Here is a 19,697-nt window from a genome sequence, read left to right as displayed (position 1 = left end):
CTTCCACAGCTCGGACACGGGGAACACACCTGCACTCAGTGGGACGACGTGAACCACTACTTCAAAGGCACCCATGCACTCTGGGAGCTGCCATCTTGATAAAAAACAAGCCCTGCCTTAGAGGCCCCTCAGCCTGTCGCCCTAAGCGGAGCCGGAGTGCGGGGGAGACACGGGCCCATCGCCCCCACACCCATATCGTCTCAGCAACCCCGTGCAGCAAGAGGTGTCCCACCCCGACCTCAAACCCCGGAACCCAGTCCCGCAGAGCCAGACGACCCAAGCGCCAGGCACCGCCTTTCAGGCAGAATCAAGGGCGGCCCCGACTGGCGGGGGCGGGGCCTCCTGTCAGCGCGCGGCCGGTAACCTAGGAAACGCGGCGCAGCGTGGCTAAGCGCAGTCTGTCAAGGGGCCTAGACACGGAAGTCCCCGCCTCGAGCTCAGGCGGTTCGTGCAGACGCTCCGTGACGGTGCTGCAGCCTCCAGCGCGCGGCCTCCCGTCCCATCCCCGAAGATCTGGATCGGTGCAGAGCGGTCCAGCCCTGGGCCCCACACACTGCCCTCTCCCACCTGTCCCTCCCTCGGCCCCGCCCCCTGCGCTCTAGCTGCCCTGCGCCCTGCCTGCGAGCCTGTCCTCGGGCACCGCGGGCACCAGTGCCCTATCCCGGACCGCAGCCAGCTGGCAGGGCGCGTGCTGGATGGCTCTGAGGCTCGGACTCCCGCAACGAAGCAAAGGACTCTGTATTATTTTGTTTGCGGGGTTGGTTTGTTTTTTGGTTTTTTTTAAATTTAGTTTTTTTGCAACGGCTGAAATTTTTGTAGGTTGGGTTAGGGACCTCAAGGAAAAGGACCCTTTCTAAAATGGCAGCCTCCAGCCGCGCACAAGTGTTAGATCTTTACCGGGCGATGCTGAGAGAGAGCAAGCGTTTCAGCGCCTACAATTACAGGTGACCCAAGCGAGGGGCTGGGAGGGGCCCGGCACTGGCTGCTCGGGAGAGTCCGGGTTCGGGAAGCCTACCAAGGGCAGCGGCGGGGAGGGGCCCTCTGGCCAACAAGGTGCACCTAAGGCCGGGGACAAACCTCCCAGTGAAACGCTAGGCTGCGCTTCCCGCTAGGAGCACCTCGGGTTTTTTGTACCAGTGCTTTGGATTGTGCTCTTGGCGGACTTGGTGGTGTTTCAGCTCCGAGAAAAGATGGGCGTGAAATTTACAAGCGTTTAAATCGACGTGAAATTTACAAGCGTTAAGTTCACACCGGTTTCTTGCACACACGTAGAGAACTTTCCCCAGCAATTGGTAGAGTTGACCATGGAAGTGACCAGTCTATGGCAAATGTCCACAGAGCTGAAGTCTCACTCTGGCCCCTTCTTTCCTGTCGTAGTTGTCAAAACTAGCTTTTCGGTTACCAGAAACAGATACATTCCGATTAGATGATGGAAAGGGCTTGCAACATAAAAGTGACGCGCAAATTGTGATGAGGAAAGCAAGCGCCCCAAGGTTATAGAAGTAGAAACAGTCATTTGTTTCTACTGGCACCATCAGAGGACTCAACCACCAAGGACTTAACCAGCAGGAGAACTTCAACACTTCTCAACCCGTCCTTAATGAAGTATACTTTTCCAGCAATTCCCATTCGTCCTGAATTCTTTTTTCTTACTCTGTCTTTTTCATGAGGCCTCTGCTGATTTTAACTTCGAACTTGTCATTACTGTATGCATCTTTGTATAGATATTCTCTCCCACTCCTCTTTTTTGAGTTTGAGCCTTATTTCCACAAAGCAAGAGTTTGACTCAACTAGCTCATCTCATTACCCCAGCCTTCATTATAGATGACTTGCTATCCCATGGATTGAGGGATAGACCTGATGATAGAACAAAGTGTGCATGTCTAGTGTCTCTCTGTGAGCTTGTCTGCCCTGTGATTAGTAAGCAAGGTCTCTTTTTTTTCTTTTTTCGCTTTTTTTTAACAAACAGGTAACGATTTATTTTGCATTTTTAAAATCCTTAAATTGCGTGTTTCACTTTTATTAATTTTACATTTGTTTACATACAAAATGATCATACATGTTTTACACTATCCTTTATTCACATTGTTTCATACAGTTCTCATTCATTATATTTTATAAATCAGTCACTATTAAGCCACACCTTTCATTACCCTTTCTTTCCACATCCCCACAGGATTTTTCCCATTTTCTTTTCCTGCCCCCCCCCACCACCAAGGAAATTGTGTGACCCTATGATTTCCCCCTGCCCAAATTAGGACCAAGCTTAGAAGTTTTATGGAATAAAAAGGTAGTCAGATACAGCCAGAAATGTACAACCAGGAGAGGATATAAGACTGATGAATAGTGGCACCCTCTAAAGATTAAATTCCTGTGCACATCAAAAATTTTTCCAAAAGGGTAAAAAGAAAACCTACTGAGGGAAAAGCATTGGCAATACCATCTCAGACAAGGGTCTCATAACAGAAGTTTACAGAATCCTACAGGGTCTCCAAAAGAAAAAGACTGATAACCCAATTACAAAATGGGCAAAAGACATAGAAAGAATTTGAACATAGGAATACATTTGCATAGCCAACAGATACATGAAAAAAATGCTCAGAATCACTGGCAATAAGAAAGATGCAGATCACAACCACAGTGAGATACCATCTCACCCTAATAGTCATGGCAAAGTTTAAAGGACAGCAGCAATAATGTTGGAGAAGATGTGGCAAGATAGAAACTCTCATACACTGTTGGTCAGATTACCAAAAGGTGCAAACCACTCTGGAAGGCAGTTTGTCATTTCCTCAAAAAGCTGAACATATGACCTAGCTATTCCACTCCTAGAAATATGCCCCTTGGAATTTAGAAATGATACATAGAGATTTGTACGCCAATATTCATATCAGCATTATTCACAATTCCAAGAACATGGAAACGGCCCAGATGTCCAACCACAATCAAATGGCTTGAAAAATTGTGGTACACTCACACAATGGAATACTATGTAGCACTCAGGAGTAACAATTTCAAAATCTACCTAACTTGAGAGAGACTGCAGAGCATCATGCTGAGTGAACTCAGTCTTAGAAGGATAAATACTTCATAGGACCATTATTGCAAAAACAGAAGGATAACTAGTAAGATGTTTATGGGGTTCCACAGGGGAAGGAGGAGAAGGTAGGTCTCATTTAACATGTGCCATACACAGATGCTAAGCCTCTCAAGGACTGTATAGTTATCAGAAACAGCTTAAAAAGATACTTGACCCTATGGATTTGAGAGCAGCCTTTAGGACATGCTAAGGGTCATATCCACCTGGCCAAGTAGTTGATCATTTCATGAGAAAAAATTATTTCACTTAATGATACTAGCTTTAGTGAGCGTAAAGGAAATAAAGCCTGAGACCCACTGTTGGGACTTTGAATAAAATTCGCTAAATGCAAACCAAGTACTTAACCAAATCTTTTGAGAAAATGCACAAAATATGCAAGGACTCTAATCCCTTTGTTAGTAAACTAATCACTTTCCCCACAATCTGAAGTTATTTATCAAACTTCTCTTAAATTATACTTACATTTCATTTACATTTACTCAGAATAAACAGGCTACATATTGACACAGTTCACACGGTAAAGGAACAGTGGCAGGGAGGGAACATCTGAAAATAATACGGCAGAAATGTTAAATAGAAGCCCTCAGACAACATTGAAATTTGGACCAGTCACTCAGGGTCTATATTTCCCTTCACTCTTTTGTCAACTTAGACATCATCTCTAAAGACTCTTTCATTTTGGAAATTTCGTTTGAAAGGAATTTATGAGGCAAGAAAGATAAAATCTAAAAATGAAGCTTATTTTTTAAATTTGCATTTCAAGGCTAATGCCAAGTGGGTAGAAAGTTAATTCCAGCATAAGGCAGCAAACAATTGCTGAAATTATACTTTGGGCTAAATTTATTGTTAAATATAAATGTACTATCCAAAGGAATATGGTTATTATTTTGTTTCCTGAAATTGTGGACCTAAAGTCTGATCTTCTTACTGGTATCTTCTAAAATAATAAGTTTATTATAAAATAGATATTCTTTTTATTCTGGCCACAATTTCTTTTGTTTTAAAGATAGCCTTCTTATAAGTGGCTGATGACAGATCAATTATACTGACATTTTCTCATTGCTTCTGCATGCTACATTAGATGCTTTACATTTGTTACTGCATTTATTTTTAACAACCACCTGTGAATTAGTAGTAACTTAATTCAATAACTCATTGCCCAGTGAGGAAAACTGAAAGATGAAACAGCTTATCAAAAGTCATGTTGTTTCCACTGGATAAACACTCAGAGGCAGCCTACATAAATTTTAAAACCACTTGAATAATTATTTGTAAAGAGATCAGTGTTATGGAATTCTTTTAACACACACACTCACAGATATGACAAGGCCCCAGGAATTGATGGAATACAAATTGACATGTTTCAACAAACATGCAGCCTGGATGTTGTTCCTAGTTTGTGCTAAGAAGTTTGGAAGATAACTATCTGGCCAAGTGCCTGCATTATGCATATGGTACAACCTATTTGCAGAAAGTGAAGACATGAAATACTTGATCAAGAAGATCAATGACTATATACCCTTCAATGTGGATTACATCTCAATATTAAACCAAAATTAACCACTAGACCAATAGGTAACATCAGCATAGAAGGGGAAAATATTGAAGTTGTCAATTTCATTTTACTTGGATTCACAATCAATACCCTTGGTACCAGAAGTAGAAATCAAAAGAGACATTGCACTGGCAAAAGCTGCTGTCAGAGACCTCTCCAGAGTGCTAAAGAGCAAGTATATCCATTTAAAGACTAAGGTGCTCATAATCAAGGCCATAGTATTTTTTTTTAATTGCTTCGTATGCTTCTGAAAGTTGAGCAATGAATAAAGAAGACTGAACAAGAGTCAATGCCTTTGAGTTGTGAGTATTGACTATCCCATGGACTACCAAACTAACAAATTTGTCTTGGTGGAAGTGCAACCAGGGTGGTTGTTAGAGGCAAAGAGAGTGAAAATTTATCTCATATACTTTGGGCATATTGCCAGGAGAGGCCACTACTTGGAAAAGGATATTATGATGAGAAAGGTAGAGAATCAGCAAAAGAAAGGAAGACCCTCACCAAGAGGACTTCTACAGTAGGCATGAACAAAACTGAGGTCTTGAGAATGATGCAGGACATGACAAGGTTCGGGTCTGTTGTTAGTAGGGTTGACTGGAAGACACCAAACAACGGCACAAAATACTGGAAAAGCCAAAGAATTGTCTTTGAAACATCTAAATAAGCATTTGTCTCACTATAAAATGGTAATCAAATTCTGTTTCTCTGAGAATTGCTTTAACTCTTAGCACAGAATATGCAAGAATACAGACAAGGAATGGAAAAACACTAAAAACACTAGAAAGATTTTTGTTAAGTTGTCAAAGTTCTCAAATTAAGACTTGTGTTTTCCCTGAAGTTACAGTATTGGACTCATTTATAGCCTGTGACCTCTTTTTAAAAGGAAGGGTAGTTACCTAACCCTTTCTACAGTGCTCCAGAGACTATTAGAAGTTTATGTGTACCTAGAAACAGACCCTTGAAAGTTTCGTTAGTTATTGTTCATTTTATTAAATATGATTGGTGATACTAAAAGATTTTTTCCTTTCATTTTTTTTTAGAGTTGAAATGTTCTCCTGTATTTAATTATAGTTTTGAAAACTAAGTAAAAATTATAATCAGGTTGACTTAGCAAAGAAAACATTGTTGTTGTTGTTGTTGTTGTTGTTATGTGCCATCAAGTTGCTTGCGACTCATAGTGACAGTATGTACAAGAGCCCTAAATGCCATTCTATCCTGTGCTAACCTCGCGTCTCAAACACATTCATTCCCACCACTCAACTCACAAAATCGATCCATCTCATCAAGGGTCTTCCTCTCCTACACCATCACTCCATTCTCCCAAACATGATGTCCCTCTCCAAAGACCAGTCACTCCTTGCAACATGCCCAAAGTATGTCACACGAAGCTTCAGGATCCTTGACGCCAAGGTGCATTCTGGCCTCACCCTCTCCAGGACAAACTTGTTTGTTCCCCTAGCAGTCCATGAGATATTCAACACTCTTCTCCAGCATCACAGCTCAAAGGCATCAATTCTGTTTCTATCATCCCTATTCACTGTCCAACTCTCCAGTGCATAGCACATAATTGTGAAGACTATAGCCTGGATCGGGTGCATCTTAGAGAATTATAAATTAGAATAATATATAGAGAAGAAAGTTATTTAGAGTGAGGAAGTATAATCCAGCCTAAATATTAGGAAGCAAATATTCTAGAGCATAGAAATGTTAAAACTATTAAATGTTGTGACTCTAGACTTAATCAGTTTAGTTTATATTAGTTTCCACTTTGCATTCTATTTGTATTTTACCTTGACCCTGAAAGCATTTTTTAAAACTTACACAAACACATATAACAAAATAGAATAAAATGAAGTAATTGTTGTAATTTTAAAAAATAATAAGGTCATCAGGGCACAGGGGCGGGGGAAGATAGAAAAAATAAGAAAATGAGGACTAATGTTAGACTACACAATGCAATTAGAAGTAATAAGATTTTCTTATTCTTAAGCATCCTCTATACTAAAGTAGGGTAATACTGGTTTTATACAAAGGATAATTATAGAATACTGAGAAAACTCTTGTAATGAACTTAATGGAAAATTGACTGCATCTGTTCATAATAGAAAATTGACAGCCATATGTATACTTTATCATAGATGAAAGTTATTTTTCTCACATTACTTCTCTACTATCGCATTCCTGACTAACTCGTTGTTGTTGGAACTAACTCTGAGGGCATAGTTCTGTATAGAGTTACATTTCTGCCTTCAAGACCTCTCTAATGGTGCAAATCCACCAGCTGCTCTGTGGGAGAAGGATTGGCAATCTCCTCCTGTGCAATTAACTGCCTCTGAAAACCTGCCAGAGGGTCAGCTGTGGGTCCGCTCCAATAGAAGGTACACAATAACAACAGATTGAGGTTACTATAAATTCTTTATAAGACTTTGTGCATTAAAATTATTTGAACTTTTGAGTGGCTTATGGTGGGTATTTTAGAATTTCTATATCAACAGATAAGTAATTCATTAGTACAAAATTATTGCTTACATTGTTAATCCAAGTACCCTGGAGTTTGTAGTGGCTGTTGAAACAATTTATCAAAAGTTAAATTGTTTCCACTGAATAAACAGTCAACTGAAGCCTACATAAAGCTTATGTTACCCTCCATACCACAGCTCTGAACCCTGCTCTATCCTGAGCCAACCTCATCATTTCTGACACACTCACTCGCATTATCCCAGTCACTAAGTCAATCCGTGTCATCAAGGGTCTTCCTCTCTTGCTCTTTCCCTCCACCCTCTCTAATAACTGGTCCCTCCTAGTCATTTACCCAAAGTATGTCAGACAGAGCTTCAGAATCCTTGTCTCCAAGGAGCAGTCTGATTTTACCCACTCAAGGAGATACCTGTTTGCTTTTCTAGCAGTCCATGGTATATTCAGTATTCTTCTCCAGCACTACAACTCAAAGGCATCAATTCTCCCCTTCTATCCTCATTAGTCATTGTATTAACTTTGTAGTGGCTAAAAGTTGTTTAATCAACACATGTAAACTTTCAGTACCATATCCTGTGCTGGTTACCTATTAGCAGTCCAAAGACCATTCCCAGTAATAGTACTTTGGTAGAATAAGGTTTATTTAGTTACCCTTCATTCTTCATTGATTTACTGGGCACTGGTCATGTGGCAGGCCCTTTGCTCCTTGTTGGGAGTATCAGATAAACAGGAATGATTTTTGCCTAAAAGGAGGTTGTTGCTGTCGTTATGTAACAGTCAGACCAGCCCCTAGCTGACCCTCCAGTGGGTTTTCAGGAGCAGTTAATTGCACAGGTATAGATTACCCATCCTTCTCCCGTGGAACAGCTGGTGACCTCGAACTGCGTGCCTTTGTGATTGGCAGTGCAGCTTCTTGCCACCAGATCTCCAATTCAGTAACATAGATATTTAATAATATTCGCCCATTTTTTTCAGCAATAAAATGATAATGTACTGATAAAGAATTGAAAAGGAATTTATGGGCTCACACAATAGGGACAACGTAACTTCTAAAAGGGGGTTGAGAATTAAGAAAGCAGTGATGACTACCTTTAGATGAGGTGAACGTTTAGTAAGGGAGCTCTGGTGGCTTAATGGTAAGGAGTTGCACTGTCAAACCAAAGTCTCACAGTTGAAATCTGCCAGAACCAAAGTCTCACAGTTGAAATCTGCCAGCTGTTCCACTGGAGAAAGATGGCAGTTTCCTCCCATATGATTTGTTGTTGTTGTTGTTTTGTGACAGTGTTTTGTTAATTGTTACTGTGTGCCCTTGACTGGAACCGACTCATAGCTGACACTGCAGCGGTTTTCAGAGGCAGTAAATCACCTGGGAAGAGGCTTCACATTTTTCCCCCACAGAACAGCTGGTAGTTTCAAACCGTGTGACTTTGGAATTGTACTGCAGCTTCTTACCATTAGGCCACCAGGACTCCTTTTTACTGGTTCTGAAATGAATCCATTCTGACTCAGTGCTATACAACAACAACAAGAGGTTGGTCCTAAAAGGAATCAAGAAGCCAGAGGTGCAGATGTGAACAACCGTAATTGGTGTTGGATGTCAGGCACTGGCTGCATTTTTGGATCATTGATGGTAGATAGCAGGATAACTTGAGTCTGGAGAGAGAACTCAGGTCCAGAGCCTCCAGAAAGCCTTGTGAAGGCCGTGTCATGGTACCTAAATGTGGCCATAGGCAGCAGAAAGCCTTTCAGGTATTTTAAGCAAGACAGCAGGTATACTTTTTAGCTACATCACCAGAAATGAGAAATTAAAGGTTTGTAGACCAGTCAGGTAATTGTGTTAGTGATGAAGAGGAGAAGGTGCACCTGTAAGTACAGTAAGCTGATGGTGGTACAGTGGTTAAGGACTTAGCTGCTTACCAATCAGAGGGTGGTTTGAAGCCCCCTGCAGAATGAAGGCCTCAGAGGCAGAGCCCTCTTATACAGGAGTCGTCACTCTTCCTTCCCAGCACTCCTATTCTTCTTGGAGCTTCTCAGCCTGACTCTCATCCCCTGTCATCTTCAGATTTGGGGTGTCAGCTGAAGGAGGAGTAGGAAGGGGCCTGGGGCTCTGTGTAGTGATACCATATCAGTAGCATTTTTAAGAAGTAGACTACATTTCAGAAAGCAGGATGCACTGGTAATGTATTGTTTGGTACAGTCAGGGTGGCTCTGACTCAGCAACCCCGGTCTGATCCTACACTGTCCTTACAGGCTTTCCTCTGCTTAAGCCCATTATTGCATTCACTGTGATAGTTTGGCCATCGTAATACCAGATATTGAGAAATACCTGGTGGGAAATACAGTTTTTTAAACAATTCCTTTTCTTCTTTAAAAAAATACAGCAACAAAGAATGATCCCAAATGTTGAAACAGCTCAGATTCTGAGCAAAAATGGGTAGGGAGGGAAAGGTTCATGTCCTTGAAAATGTCTCTTACTATTAGTGGTTGTGGACACATTAAGTGCAACCATCTGTTTTGTTAAGATTACTTTTCAAAGGTCAGAAAAACCACTGAGTAAGGTAATATATGGAAAAATTATCCTCTTTGTTTTAATTAAGGGTAATTGTAATATACAAAACTAGCTCTGCTTTATAACCTCAACTATCATACTGGCAATAATGTTATTTACATGGTGATTAACTTTAATCTACAGCCATTTGAAAAACTGTATATACTTCAAGTGTGTAATTATTATCACAGAGAATTATTTACTTATATTCTTCTTACTCTGGGGAATTAGAAAGAATTCACTGTTTATTTCTACTGAATCTTCCTTTTCTCTTTCTGCTTCTTCACAAATGGAGGAAAGAGTTATTACCTTTCAGTGCAGCCTGTTTTCATTTTGCAGTTCCTTTATTTGCCAACCCAGGGGAGGGGGAGAATGTGTTCAGAATACTGGAGCCTAAGTAAAGAGAATTTGATTTCTTTGTTTTCTATTCTCGAAGCAAGAAGGTGGGAACTTTGGACAAGGACTGGACAACCTTTCTTTGGACAGCTACGTGGACAACCGTTCCTCGCAGCTAGGGTCCTGAATGTCTCTGGAGTCCTGGATATTATACTCACCTATGGAATAGGATTACTGAAAAAATGTAAGAGATGAAGTCAGCAAATGTATGGACCATTGGCCCCTGTAGGAATTGTTGGCACTATAAATGTAGAAGTCATTTCATATTAGTATTTTAAATTTCTCTTTGGCTTTGCTTCTTGTTCTTGTGTACCATCGTGTCGAAACCTACCCATAGTTGACCCTCCAGAGGGTTTTCACTGGCAAAGAAGGAGAATTCCATTTCTCCCACAGAGCAGGTGGTGGATTTTAACCACATGCCTTAGGGTTGCAGCACAGCTTCTTACCACTAGGCCTCCAGAGCTCCATAGATATTAATAAAAAGTAAGCCAGTAAATTATTAATGAGAGAATTTGTGTTGGAATACTATGTAATAAAGCTTAAAAACTGTGGGCATGGTAATATGGTCAAGGAAGGGAGCCCTTGTGGTGCAGTACTTTAAAGTATTCAGCTTGATAGTTCGAACCCAACTCCTCCAGGGGGGAAAGATGTGGCAATCTGCTTTCATAAAGATTTACAGCCTTGGAAACCTTCTCAGGTATTTTCTTCTATAGGGTTGTTATCAGTCTACAACTATTTATTCAATAGCAGTGCTATTGTTTGTTTGTTTGTTTGTTTGTTTGTTTGTTTTAGAATATCTTAGGAGGAATCACTGAGTGGCACAAACAGTTAAACATTCAGCTTCTTATCAAAAATTGGTAGTTTGAGTCTACCCACAAGCTTCCCCAAAGAAAGACCTGGAAGTCTGCTCCTGAAAGATCGTGTGGTTGCTTTTGTTGTAAGGTGCTGTCTAGTGGACAGTGACTGAGAGTGACCCTATGAACAATGGATCTGAACCCTGTCCTGTCCTGTGCCATCCTCACCAACTCTGGCACACTTGAGCCCATTGCTGCAGTCACCTTGTCAGTCCATCTTGTTGACGGTCATTCTCTCTTTTGCACATTCTACCCATCATGTCCTTCTGACAACATACCTGAAAATAGATGAATTTCCATCATCCTTGTTTCCAAGGAACACTCTGGTTTCACTTTCTTGAAGACAGACTTGTTTGATCTCTTGACAGTCCATCACATATTTTGTACTCTTCTCCAACATCACGACACAAAGGCATTGATTCTTCTTCTGCCATCTTTAGTCATTGTCCAACTTTCAAATGCTTAGCAAGTGATTGAGAAGATCCTGGCTTAGATCAGGTACGCATTATTCCTTAAACTGACATCCTTGCTCTTCTGTAATTATCTTTGACAACAAATTTTCCCATGCTACATGTCTTTTGATTTCATAACTCTTGATACTAAAGGTGTGGATTGTGAATCCAAGAAAGATGAAACCATTTGACAACCTTAATGTTCTCTCCATCTGTCTTGATGTTGCTTCTTTGTCTAGTTGTACGGATTTTTGTTTTCTTGATGTTGAGATGTAATCCATATTGAAGTCTGTAGTCCTTGCTATTCTGCAGCAAGCATTTCAAATCCCCTTTACTTTGAACAGAATTCTGTAAGATCATAATATTGAAAATGCTAGAAAGTGTACCTCTGTGCTAAAAATACATAGAATCAGCTTTGACTTGACAGCAATGAGTTTGATTTTTCTGCTTCTATTATAGGCAGTATTTCAGTTTGCCTTATTTAGTCTGATTTTTTTTTTCTTTAGAGGGCTGTGTTGTTGTTATTAGATACTATCGAGTTGAGTAGAACTCAGAGTAACAACAACAGATCTGAACCCTGGCCTATCCCTTGCCATCCTCCCAGTCTCTCACACTCAAGCCCCTTACTGCAGTCATTGTCATTGCACCTGGTGAGGGTCTTCCTTTCTTTCACTTTTCCTCTACCTTCCCATGCATGATGTCCCTCTCCAAGAAATAGCTCCTAGCAACATATCCAAAGTATGTAAGATGAAGCTTTGTTATTTTTTGCCTGTAAGGAGCACTCTGGCTGCACATTATCCAAGACATATCTGTTTGTACTTTTGGCAATTCATGAAATATTCTTCTCCAGCATCACAGCTCAAAGGCATCACTTCTGTCATTCTTATTAATTGTCTAGCTGCTGCACAGCAAATGGTTAAAAAGACCATACCTAAAGCAGGCACACCTGAGTCCTCAAACTAACTTTGTTTATGGTTTTTGTGGAAAAAGATGGAGGGCTGTGTTAGAATCCCCAACATTCTGAGTCAGGCTCATGTTACATGTCATTATAGAGGTCACATGCCAGCAGTCCTCTGTCTCCTGTGCCTAGACCATTTCCTGTCCCTTATCCTTGTCCATGTATAGTAATGTATCTTATAACATATCCCTGAGAGCCATGTGTACTGGTGGGCATTGCTGACACAGAAGAGAACAGAACCTGCCATCAATACCACTGCTTTCATGGAGCCTGCATGCGAGTGAGATTCTGTTAAAACCATTGGATATTAAGGGAGCTCTGGTGGCCTAGTGGCAAGAAGCTGCATTGCTATCCCAGAGGTACACAGTTCGAATCCACCAGATGCTCTGCTGGAGGATGAGGGGCAATCTCCTCCAGTATCTGTCAGATCCGATTTGACAGTACACACAAAAAATAATTAAAATAGAATTTAAAAAAATTGGATAGCAAATGCTCTGCCTTCGTGAATTCTGTGCTGTATCACATGTGTCTAAACTGAAGTTTGACTGCAAGGATCCAAAATGTTAGAATTCTGTTCATTAAAATTCTGATTAAGTCTGTTAAAATGTTGATAAAATCGGTTCTTGCCATGGAAGCATTTGTCTGCCTTAGGGATATGTGTTCATTACTTAGACAAGTTCCCAGTGTCTAGAGAGAAGAATTAAAAGGGAGACTCCAAAGTGAAATCATATTGACTCGCTTATGTTGTTTGTCAAGCACATTTTCCCATGCATCCTCTTATTTAATATAGATCACTGCAAAATGGATATGATTAGGCTGTTTTACAAATACAGCAGAACAAATTCTCCTAAGAGCTGTATTTTGCATAAACATTTCCCAGGGGCCAGACACATTCTAGACCCTTTTTGCATTATGTCATTTAATCAGCATGAAAACTCCATGAAGTCAGGACTGTTAATATCACCCATTTGCAAATGCGGAAGCAGTATTCTAGAATTGAAGAAGTGAACTAATATCCCACAGCTGTTGTGTTGTCACCAGGTTTACACCCAGGTCCTCCTGACTCCAGTGATTTTACTTGTCTTCTGGGTTGGCTTGCGCAGAACAGGTAGCCTTCACAACTTGTGCCTGCAGGAGCTGGCAGTTCTTTGTCCTTAGAGGAGCTTCTGGATATGTGATGGCCTGGCTTGTTCTGTGGTTTGCTTGTTGAGTGCCCACAGAGGGGCTCCTGCCGGCCTTACAGAGCACCTTTCTGTACTGACCACTTGAACTTGACAGTCCATGCTCTTGGCATTTCTTCCTGCCTCAGGACTTGATCTCAATGCTGCTGAAATCTACACTAATCCTACTGGTCAGGAAGTCCAGGCCTTTGCCTGTCTGCCTTGTCTTGAGGCTCTTCTCCCCTATTTTGGCCTTATTCATTGCCATTGAGTCAATTCCAACTCTTAGGGCCCTTTATGAGGTTTCCAAGTCTAAACCTTAACAGAGATTCACATTTTTTCTGGCAGGAGATGCTGGTGGATTCAAACTGCCAGACTCACACAGCCTTTCAGTTAGCAGCACAGCACGCCATGGACTGTGTGACCAGATTGGCCTTGCCCCCCTTCAACAATCTCTTCTTAAGTTGGAAGGTAGCACAAAAACTTTAAAACTGTCATTCCTCAGCTAATATTTTAATAGATGTTGCTCTCAGCTGCTATTCTATTTGAGAAATCTTAAGTAAATGTCTTCTATTATTTATGTGTACCCTAAAGCAATATTATCACAAAGGAGGCAGTTTTAGAAATTGAAAATAATTTAACTTGGGTACATGCCATATTAAAAAATCAACAGAGAAGCAGGAGCAGTGGTAATGAAAATTAATGCTTCTGCAAGTATCAGTAAGAGGAGTGTTGTGAAGAGGACTGGAGAACAGAAGATTTTCCTGAGTGAATGAGTGTGTGTGTACATGCATGTATGTGTGTGTGTATGTCTGTCTAGAAGACACCCCACCCCAAGAGTCTGGGAACAGTCAGTGTGACTACCTGTGCTATTTTCTAGGATGTAACTAGGATGGTTGCTGAGGGTGTGTGCCTTAAAGAACAGGAAATTGGAGGGGTTCGGTGGGAATGTACCGTTCCTCTGAGAAGGCTTGCAGCCTGTGGAAGAGTGCTCGGTGTGGTCTGCACCACTGAAGAGAGCAGGTGATACTGTGCAGCCTGCTCGTGATGAGACTGTCCCCACACACTGCTTTAACTCCTGGTTACTCTCCATCCCAGGCAGTCTGGTTGACATGCTTCTCCTTTTACTTTGTTTTTTGTTCTGTATGACCTGTCCTCAACTTAACATAGTGACTCTCTCCGTCCTTCCCACGTGTGCCAGGAACTACCTGTCCTGGTCCTCTCCCCTCTGGCCAGTGCTCACTCCTCAGGCTCCCTTGTTGAATCCGTCTCGGCCTCTGCTCCCTGGTAGTCTATCCCTGAAGTTTTCTCATACTCTTTGCATGCACTCACTAGTCCACACTTTCAATTCTGTGCATTCTGATGTTTTTCCTCTCCATTTATCTATTTCCTAAGGATTAGACTAGTTGGGCAACACCACAGACCAAACCCCTCTGAGAAAAATGCTGCATCCCACCCCAACCTCCAATAGACTTGATACACCACCTGCCTCCCTCCCCCTGGTTTTCAGTTGCTCACACCTCTCTACATTGCCCATAGTCAGTGGGCCTTCATACCAAGGTGATTCCCTTGCAAACATTTCTCCTGAGTGAAACTTGTGGCAGTGGGTTGGCATGAGAGGGCCTCTGTTTGACTCTCTACCCTTCTTAGTTTCCACCTCTGCCAACCATCCTTCTTGTTGTTACCAGAATTTTCTTGTAAATTCCAAGTGTAATTGGCCACCGCCTAAAGTGTTATATGTAAAAAAGCACAAAGGGTTAAGCAAAATTCCTCCTGTTAGAAGCTGTCAGTTTGTTAAGAAAATTTGGCTACATAGAATTCCTATGTGTAAATGCTGCCTAAATGCCAGTAAATATAAGGCTCAGTCTGTTGTATACTGTCAAGTAGTTTCTGACTCATAGTGACAATGAAGAACTTTGTCTAAGACATTACGGTGTTATCTATGTAAATATGCTGAGTTTACCTCTGAAATTCAGATATTCTAATTACTTTTCTGCATTGAAATTTAAAGATTGACTCAATATTTGCATTTGTCTCCTATCATGTGGATACTTTAGCAAAGAAATAGCATCATAGCATTTTATTATTCTTCAAAGATCTATATTCCCTTCACTAATCAATAACTGAATAGAATTACCTTTATTCTTAATATATGGAAAATGAACAAGGTCAACTTGACTGAACAAAATACAGATACTATATTAAGGTCTTGGACTTTTCCCTTTTTGAAATGTTTTAAATTTCTTAGCTGACCTAACTGAAAAACCTTGTGTCTGTATGAGTTTGACTCACCAGTGATGTCTCTTTAAATAAAAATTTTCTAGTATGAAAAAAGATTTTATAAACAATCGTATTGCTTCATATAAGGAGCTCAAGGAGCCTACTGGTAAGGAATTGCACTGCCGGACCAAAAGCACTAGTTCCAATCCTCTAGCTGCTCCAAAGGAGCAGTCTCCTTCCATGAGATTCACAGCCTCTGAAAACCCGCTGCAGAGTCAACAGTGAGCTGATTCCGACTTGACAGCACATAACAGCAACATTGCTTCTTTTAACACTGACATCTTGCCCTAAAAGCCAAACTAAATCCACTGCCATTGTATCAGTTTGGACTCATCATGACATCCGCCATGTTTCAGAGACACTATAAATCCTTACAGGCTCATCTTTTTTCCGTGAAGCAGCTGGTGATTTTGAATTACTGACTTTTTTTTGGCAACATAACACGTAGCATACTGTGGCACTGTAGTGATCAAATTGTTGTTGTTGATTGCCGTCAAGTCAAGCACAACTCATAGCTACCCAATGAACAAAAGGCCTGAAGCCTTCCTATAACTATCATCATTTCTCCAAGTTCATAGAGTTTCCAGAGGCATGGAGTTTAGGAAGTGGATGCTACTCCTCTTTTCAAACTTGTCTTAAACTGGGAGCTCCACCAAACCTTGTCCACCATGGACAGTCATTATGGCATTTGACCCACCTCCATCCCCCAATGACACAAGGTTCAGCATCCCAGCAAACCAGATTACCGCAGTGCAGTAAGTTGACAGAGGAGTGATGTATGACTTAGAAGAATGTTCCTCCAAAATAAAATAACATTAGACCCTCAGTACCAATTGACTTTTAAATACAAGGACCCTCCATGTATATCAAATTAGATTTCTTTAAACTACCCTGTGACCTTATTTATCATGCTTTGACATTGCTGTGAACCCCATTGTCCCACAGATGACTGAAATTAAGCTACATTTAATTTTACTCTTAATTTCTTTTTTTTTTCACTAGTGGGTGAAGATTATTCATATGTATTAAGTGAGAGGATAGTAAAAGAAGAGTAAACTAAAATGAGGTCTGGAGTGAGGTTAGCAAATAAGCTGGGTGTTGAGAAGGTCAGGAGAGCTGGCTTTTGTTGGGACAGCCTTAAATGTGACTCTCAGCTTTGTAGTAGCCTGTACAAGGAAAGGAGTGTGATTAGTTATGGGAGTCACAGTGGCCAAGATATAAAAACCAGCAGATGCTAAGTCTTCCTGGTACTAAAACCCATTAATTTTTTCTTAATGGCTTTTTTTATAGACTAGTCTTGATAACAATTAAAACCAATTTCAGAAGGTAGCTTCTCATGAAATCTTTTAATGTTGGCTCATAGTACCTTAAGAGATGCTAGTTCTGCGTGCAACCAGGATTGCAAGTCCCTGGGATATGTAATCCAAAGATTTGGTATCTGTAGCAATTGATAAGGCAGCCTAGCAATTAAAACTAAAAAGTTTTATCATTTAAAACTAACAAGTAACTAACCTAAAGGTTCACTAAAACATAACTAAAAGGTTGGCTATTGTAACCCACTCAGGTGCTCCAGAGGAAAATACATGGCAGTCTACCTCCATAGGTACATAGAGAGGAGTCCAGACTGGGTTTAGAAGAAGTCGTGGTACTAGGGATATTGTTGCTGATGTTATATGGATCTTGGCTGAAAGCAGGGAATACCAGAAGAATGTCTATCTGTGTTTCATTGATTATGCAAAGGTGTTTCACTGTGTGGATCATAACAAACTGGCTGACTCTGAGAAGAATGGGAATCCCAGAACGTTTAATCGTGCTAATGCGAAACCTGCACTTGGACCAAGAGGCAGTAGTCAGAAGAAAGCAGGGCAACACTGCATGGTTCAAAATTGGGAAGGGTGTACGCCAGGGATGTGTCCTGTCTCCATACCTTTTCAACCTGTATGCAGAGCAGATTATCCAAGAGGCTGGGCTCTATGAGGAGAATTGTGGTATCAGGATTGGGGAAAGATCTATTAACAGTCTGCTTTATGCAGATGATATAATCCTGCTCGCTGAAACTGAGGAGGACCTCATGCACTTGCTGCAGAGGGTCAAGGACTGCAGTCTTCAGTATGGACTGAGGCTCAATGTCAAGAAGACAAAGATTCTTACCACTGGACCAGTCGGTAGCATCAGGATGGATGGTGAAGAGATTGAGATTGTTCACAGCTTCAGTTTGCTCGGCTCCACGGTCAACACTCTTGGCACCAGCAGCCAGGAAATAAAAAAAACATATTGCAATGGAAAAGTCTGCTGTTAGGGACCTCTCTAAAGTACTCAAGAGCAATGGTGTTTCTCTGGAGACTAAGATGCGCCTGATACAGGCCATGGTCTTTGCAATCACTTGTTATGCATCAGAGAGTTGGACAATGACTAGGGAGGACAGAAGGAGAATTGATGCCTTTGAGCTGTGGTGCTGCCAGGAAAACAAACAGATTCATCCTGGAGAGGATTAAACCAAGCAACTCCTTGGAGTCAAAGATTCTAGGGCTTCGTCTGACATACTTTGGGCATATTGCAAGGAGGGACAGGTCCTTGGAGAGGGACATCATGCCTGGGAGGGTGGAGGGAGGGCGCAAGAGGGGAAGACCCTCTATGAGATGGATTGATTCAGTGACTGGGGTAATCAGCCTGGGTGTGTCGGAGGCAGTGTGATTGGCACAGGATAGAGCAGGGTTTAGGGCTATTGTACATAGGGTCCCTATGAGTCACAAACGACTGGATGGCACATAACAACAACAACAACAACTCCCTCCATAAAGATTGTAGGATGGGACATCTAATCTTGGGATGATTACATGGAGTGGAGGTAGAGGATTAGGGTCATGGTTTCATGGGACATCCCTGGTAATTGACCTAAGAAGACATTTAGTACCTTTTTACCTTCTAATTTGTTGAGAGCAGTGCCAAGGTTTTAAAAATGTGCAAGTGTCTTTTCAGGGCTCCACAGTTGGTCTTCAGCTGCCTGGACCACAGCTGAAGAAGCAGAGTCAGGAAGGGGAGGAGCAAATGGAGTATGTCTTAATGAACTGAGGTTTCCTTTGTATGAGACCAGGATAACCAGAGAGCCCCCAGCTGCTTTTACCGAACATGACCAAAGATGCCGCAGAAGAATCCTAAACAAAAGAAAGAAAGTACAGGACAGAATTTTAAATTTTCATGGCACCACTTTCTGGAGGCAGGGAGGATATATGTAGATGAACCCTTGAAACTACTGACCTGAAATAATCTTTAAGCTTCAAATAAAAAAATAACCCCTGTAGTTGTCTTAAAAATTAAACAGTAGTTTAGCTTAACTAGTGGGGGGAAAAAGCCTTGAATATTATGCTTTTTGTTTGCTTTGGGGTTTGTTGTTGTTACTATTATTTGACTGAAACACGTTTTGTTTTGTAATATTAATTATAGTATCTACAACTTACTACACTATTTCCTCTTCTTCCACATAATTCTCATGGCCACTAATGCTTCTATTCAACTCCCTCCTACCTTCAGGGCTTTATCTTTGGTCAGATGCTATTCTTTTGACCTGTTGTGGTTAATGTGCCATCAGTTGAGTGTGACTCATAGTGACCCTGTGAACAATGGCTTGGAATTTTGGCCTATCTTGAGTCAACTTCACCATCCCCAACATATTGTCACAGTCAGTGTATCAATCTTATCTTATCCAGGGTCTTCCTTTCTTCTGCTGACCTTCTACCCTCCAAACAAGATGTCCTTCTCCAAGGACTGACCCTCCTGACAACATGCCCAAAGTATGTGAGTTGTTGTTGTTGTTCTGTGCCATCCAGTCTTTTCCCACTCATAGCGACCCTATGCACAACAGCCCTAAACCCTGCTCTATCCTGCGCCAACCACACCGCCTTTGACACACCCATCCCGA

The 19,697-nt window shown here is 41.3% G+C and overlaps 1 protein-coding gene across 1 annotated transcript in view; it reads left to right on the top strand.

Annotated features, from left to right (window-relative positions):
* The first annotated feature begins 858 nt into the window (after positions 1-858).
* LYRM4 (LYR motif containing 4) overlaps positions 859-19,697 on the top strand; it is an 88,411-nt gene continuing 69,572 nt past the window's right edge. Inside the window, exon 1 of the mRNA XM_006888762.1 lies at positions 859-944. Within this exon, the coding sequence (XP_006888824.1) occupies positions 859-944 (86 nt within the window). The remainder of the gene's footprint in view (positions 945-19,697) is intronic.

The sequence above is a fragment of the Elephantulus edwardii genome, unplaced genomic scaffold (genome assembly GCF_000299155.1).
Source record: "Elephantulus edwardii isolate Elephantulus edwardi_28Jun2011 unplaced genomic scaffold, EleEdw1.0 scaffold00071, whole genome shotgun sequence".
NCBI classification, from domain to species: domain Eukaryota; kingdom Metazoa; phylum Chordata; class Mammalia; order Macroscelidea; family Macroscelididae; genus Elephantulus; species Elephantulus edwardii.
The sequence above is the reverse complement of the archived record's forward strand: the minus strand, read 5'-3'. Positions and strand labels throughout refer to the sequence as shown.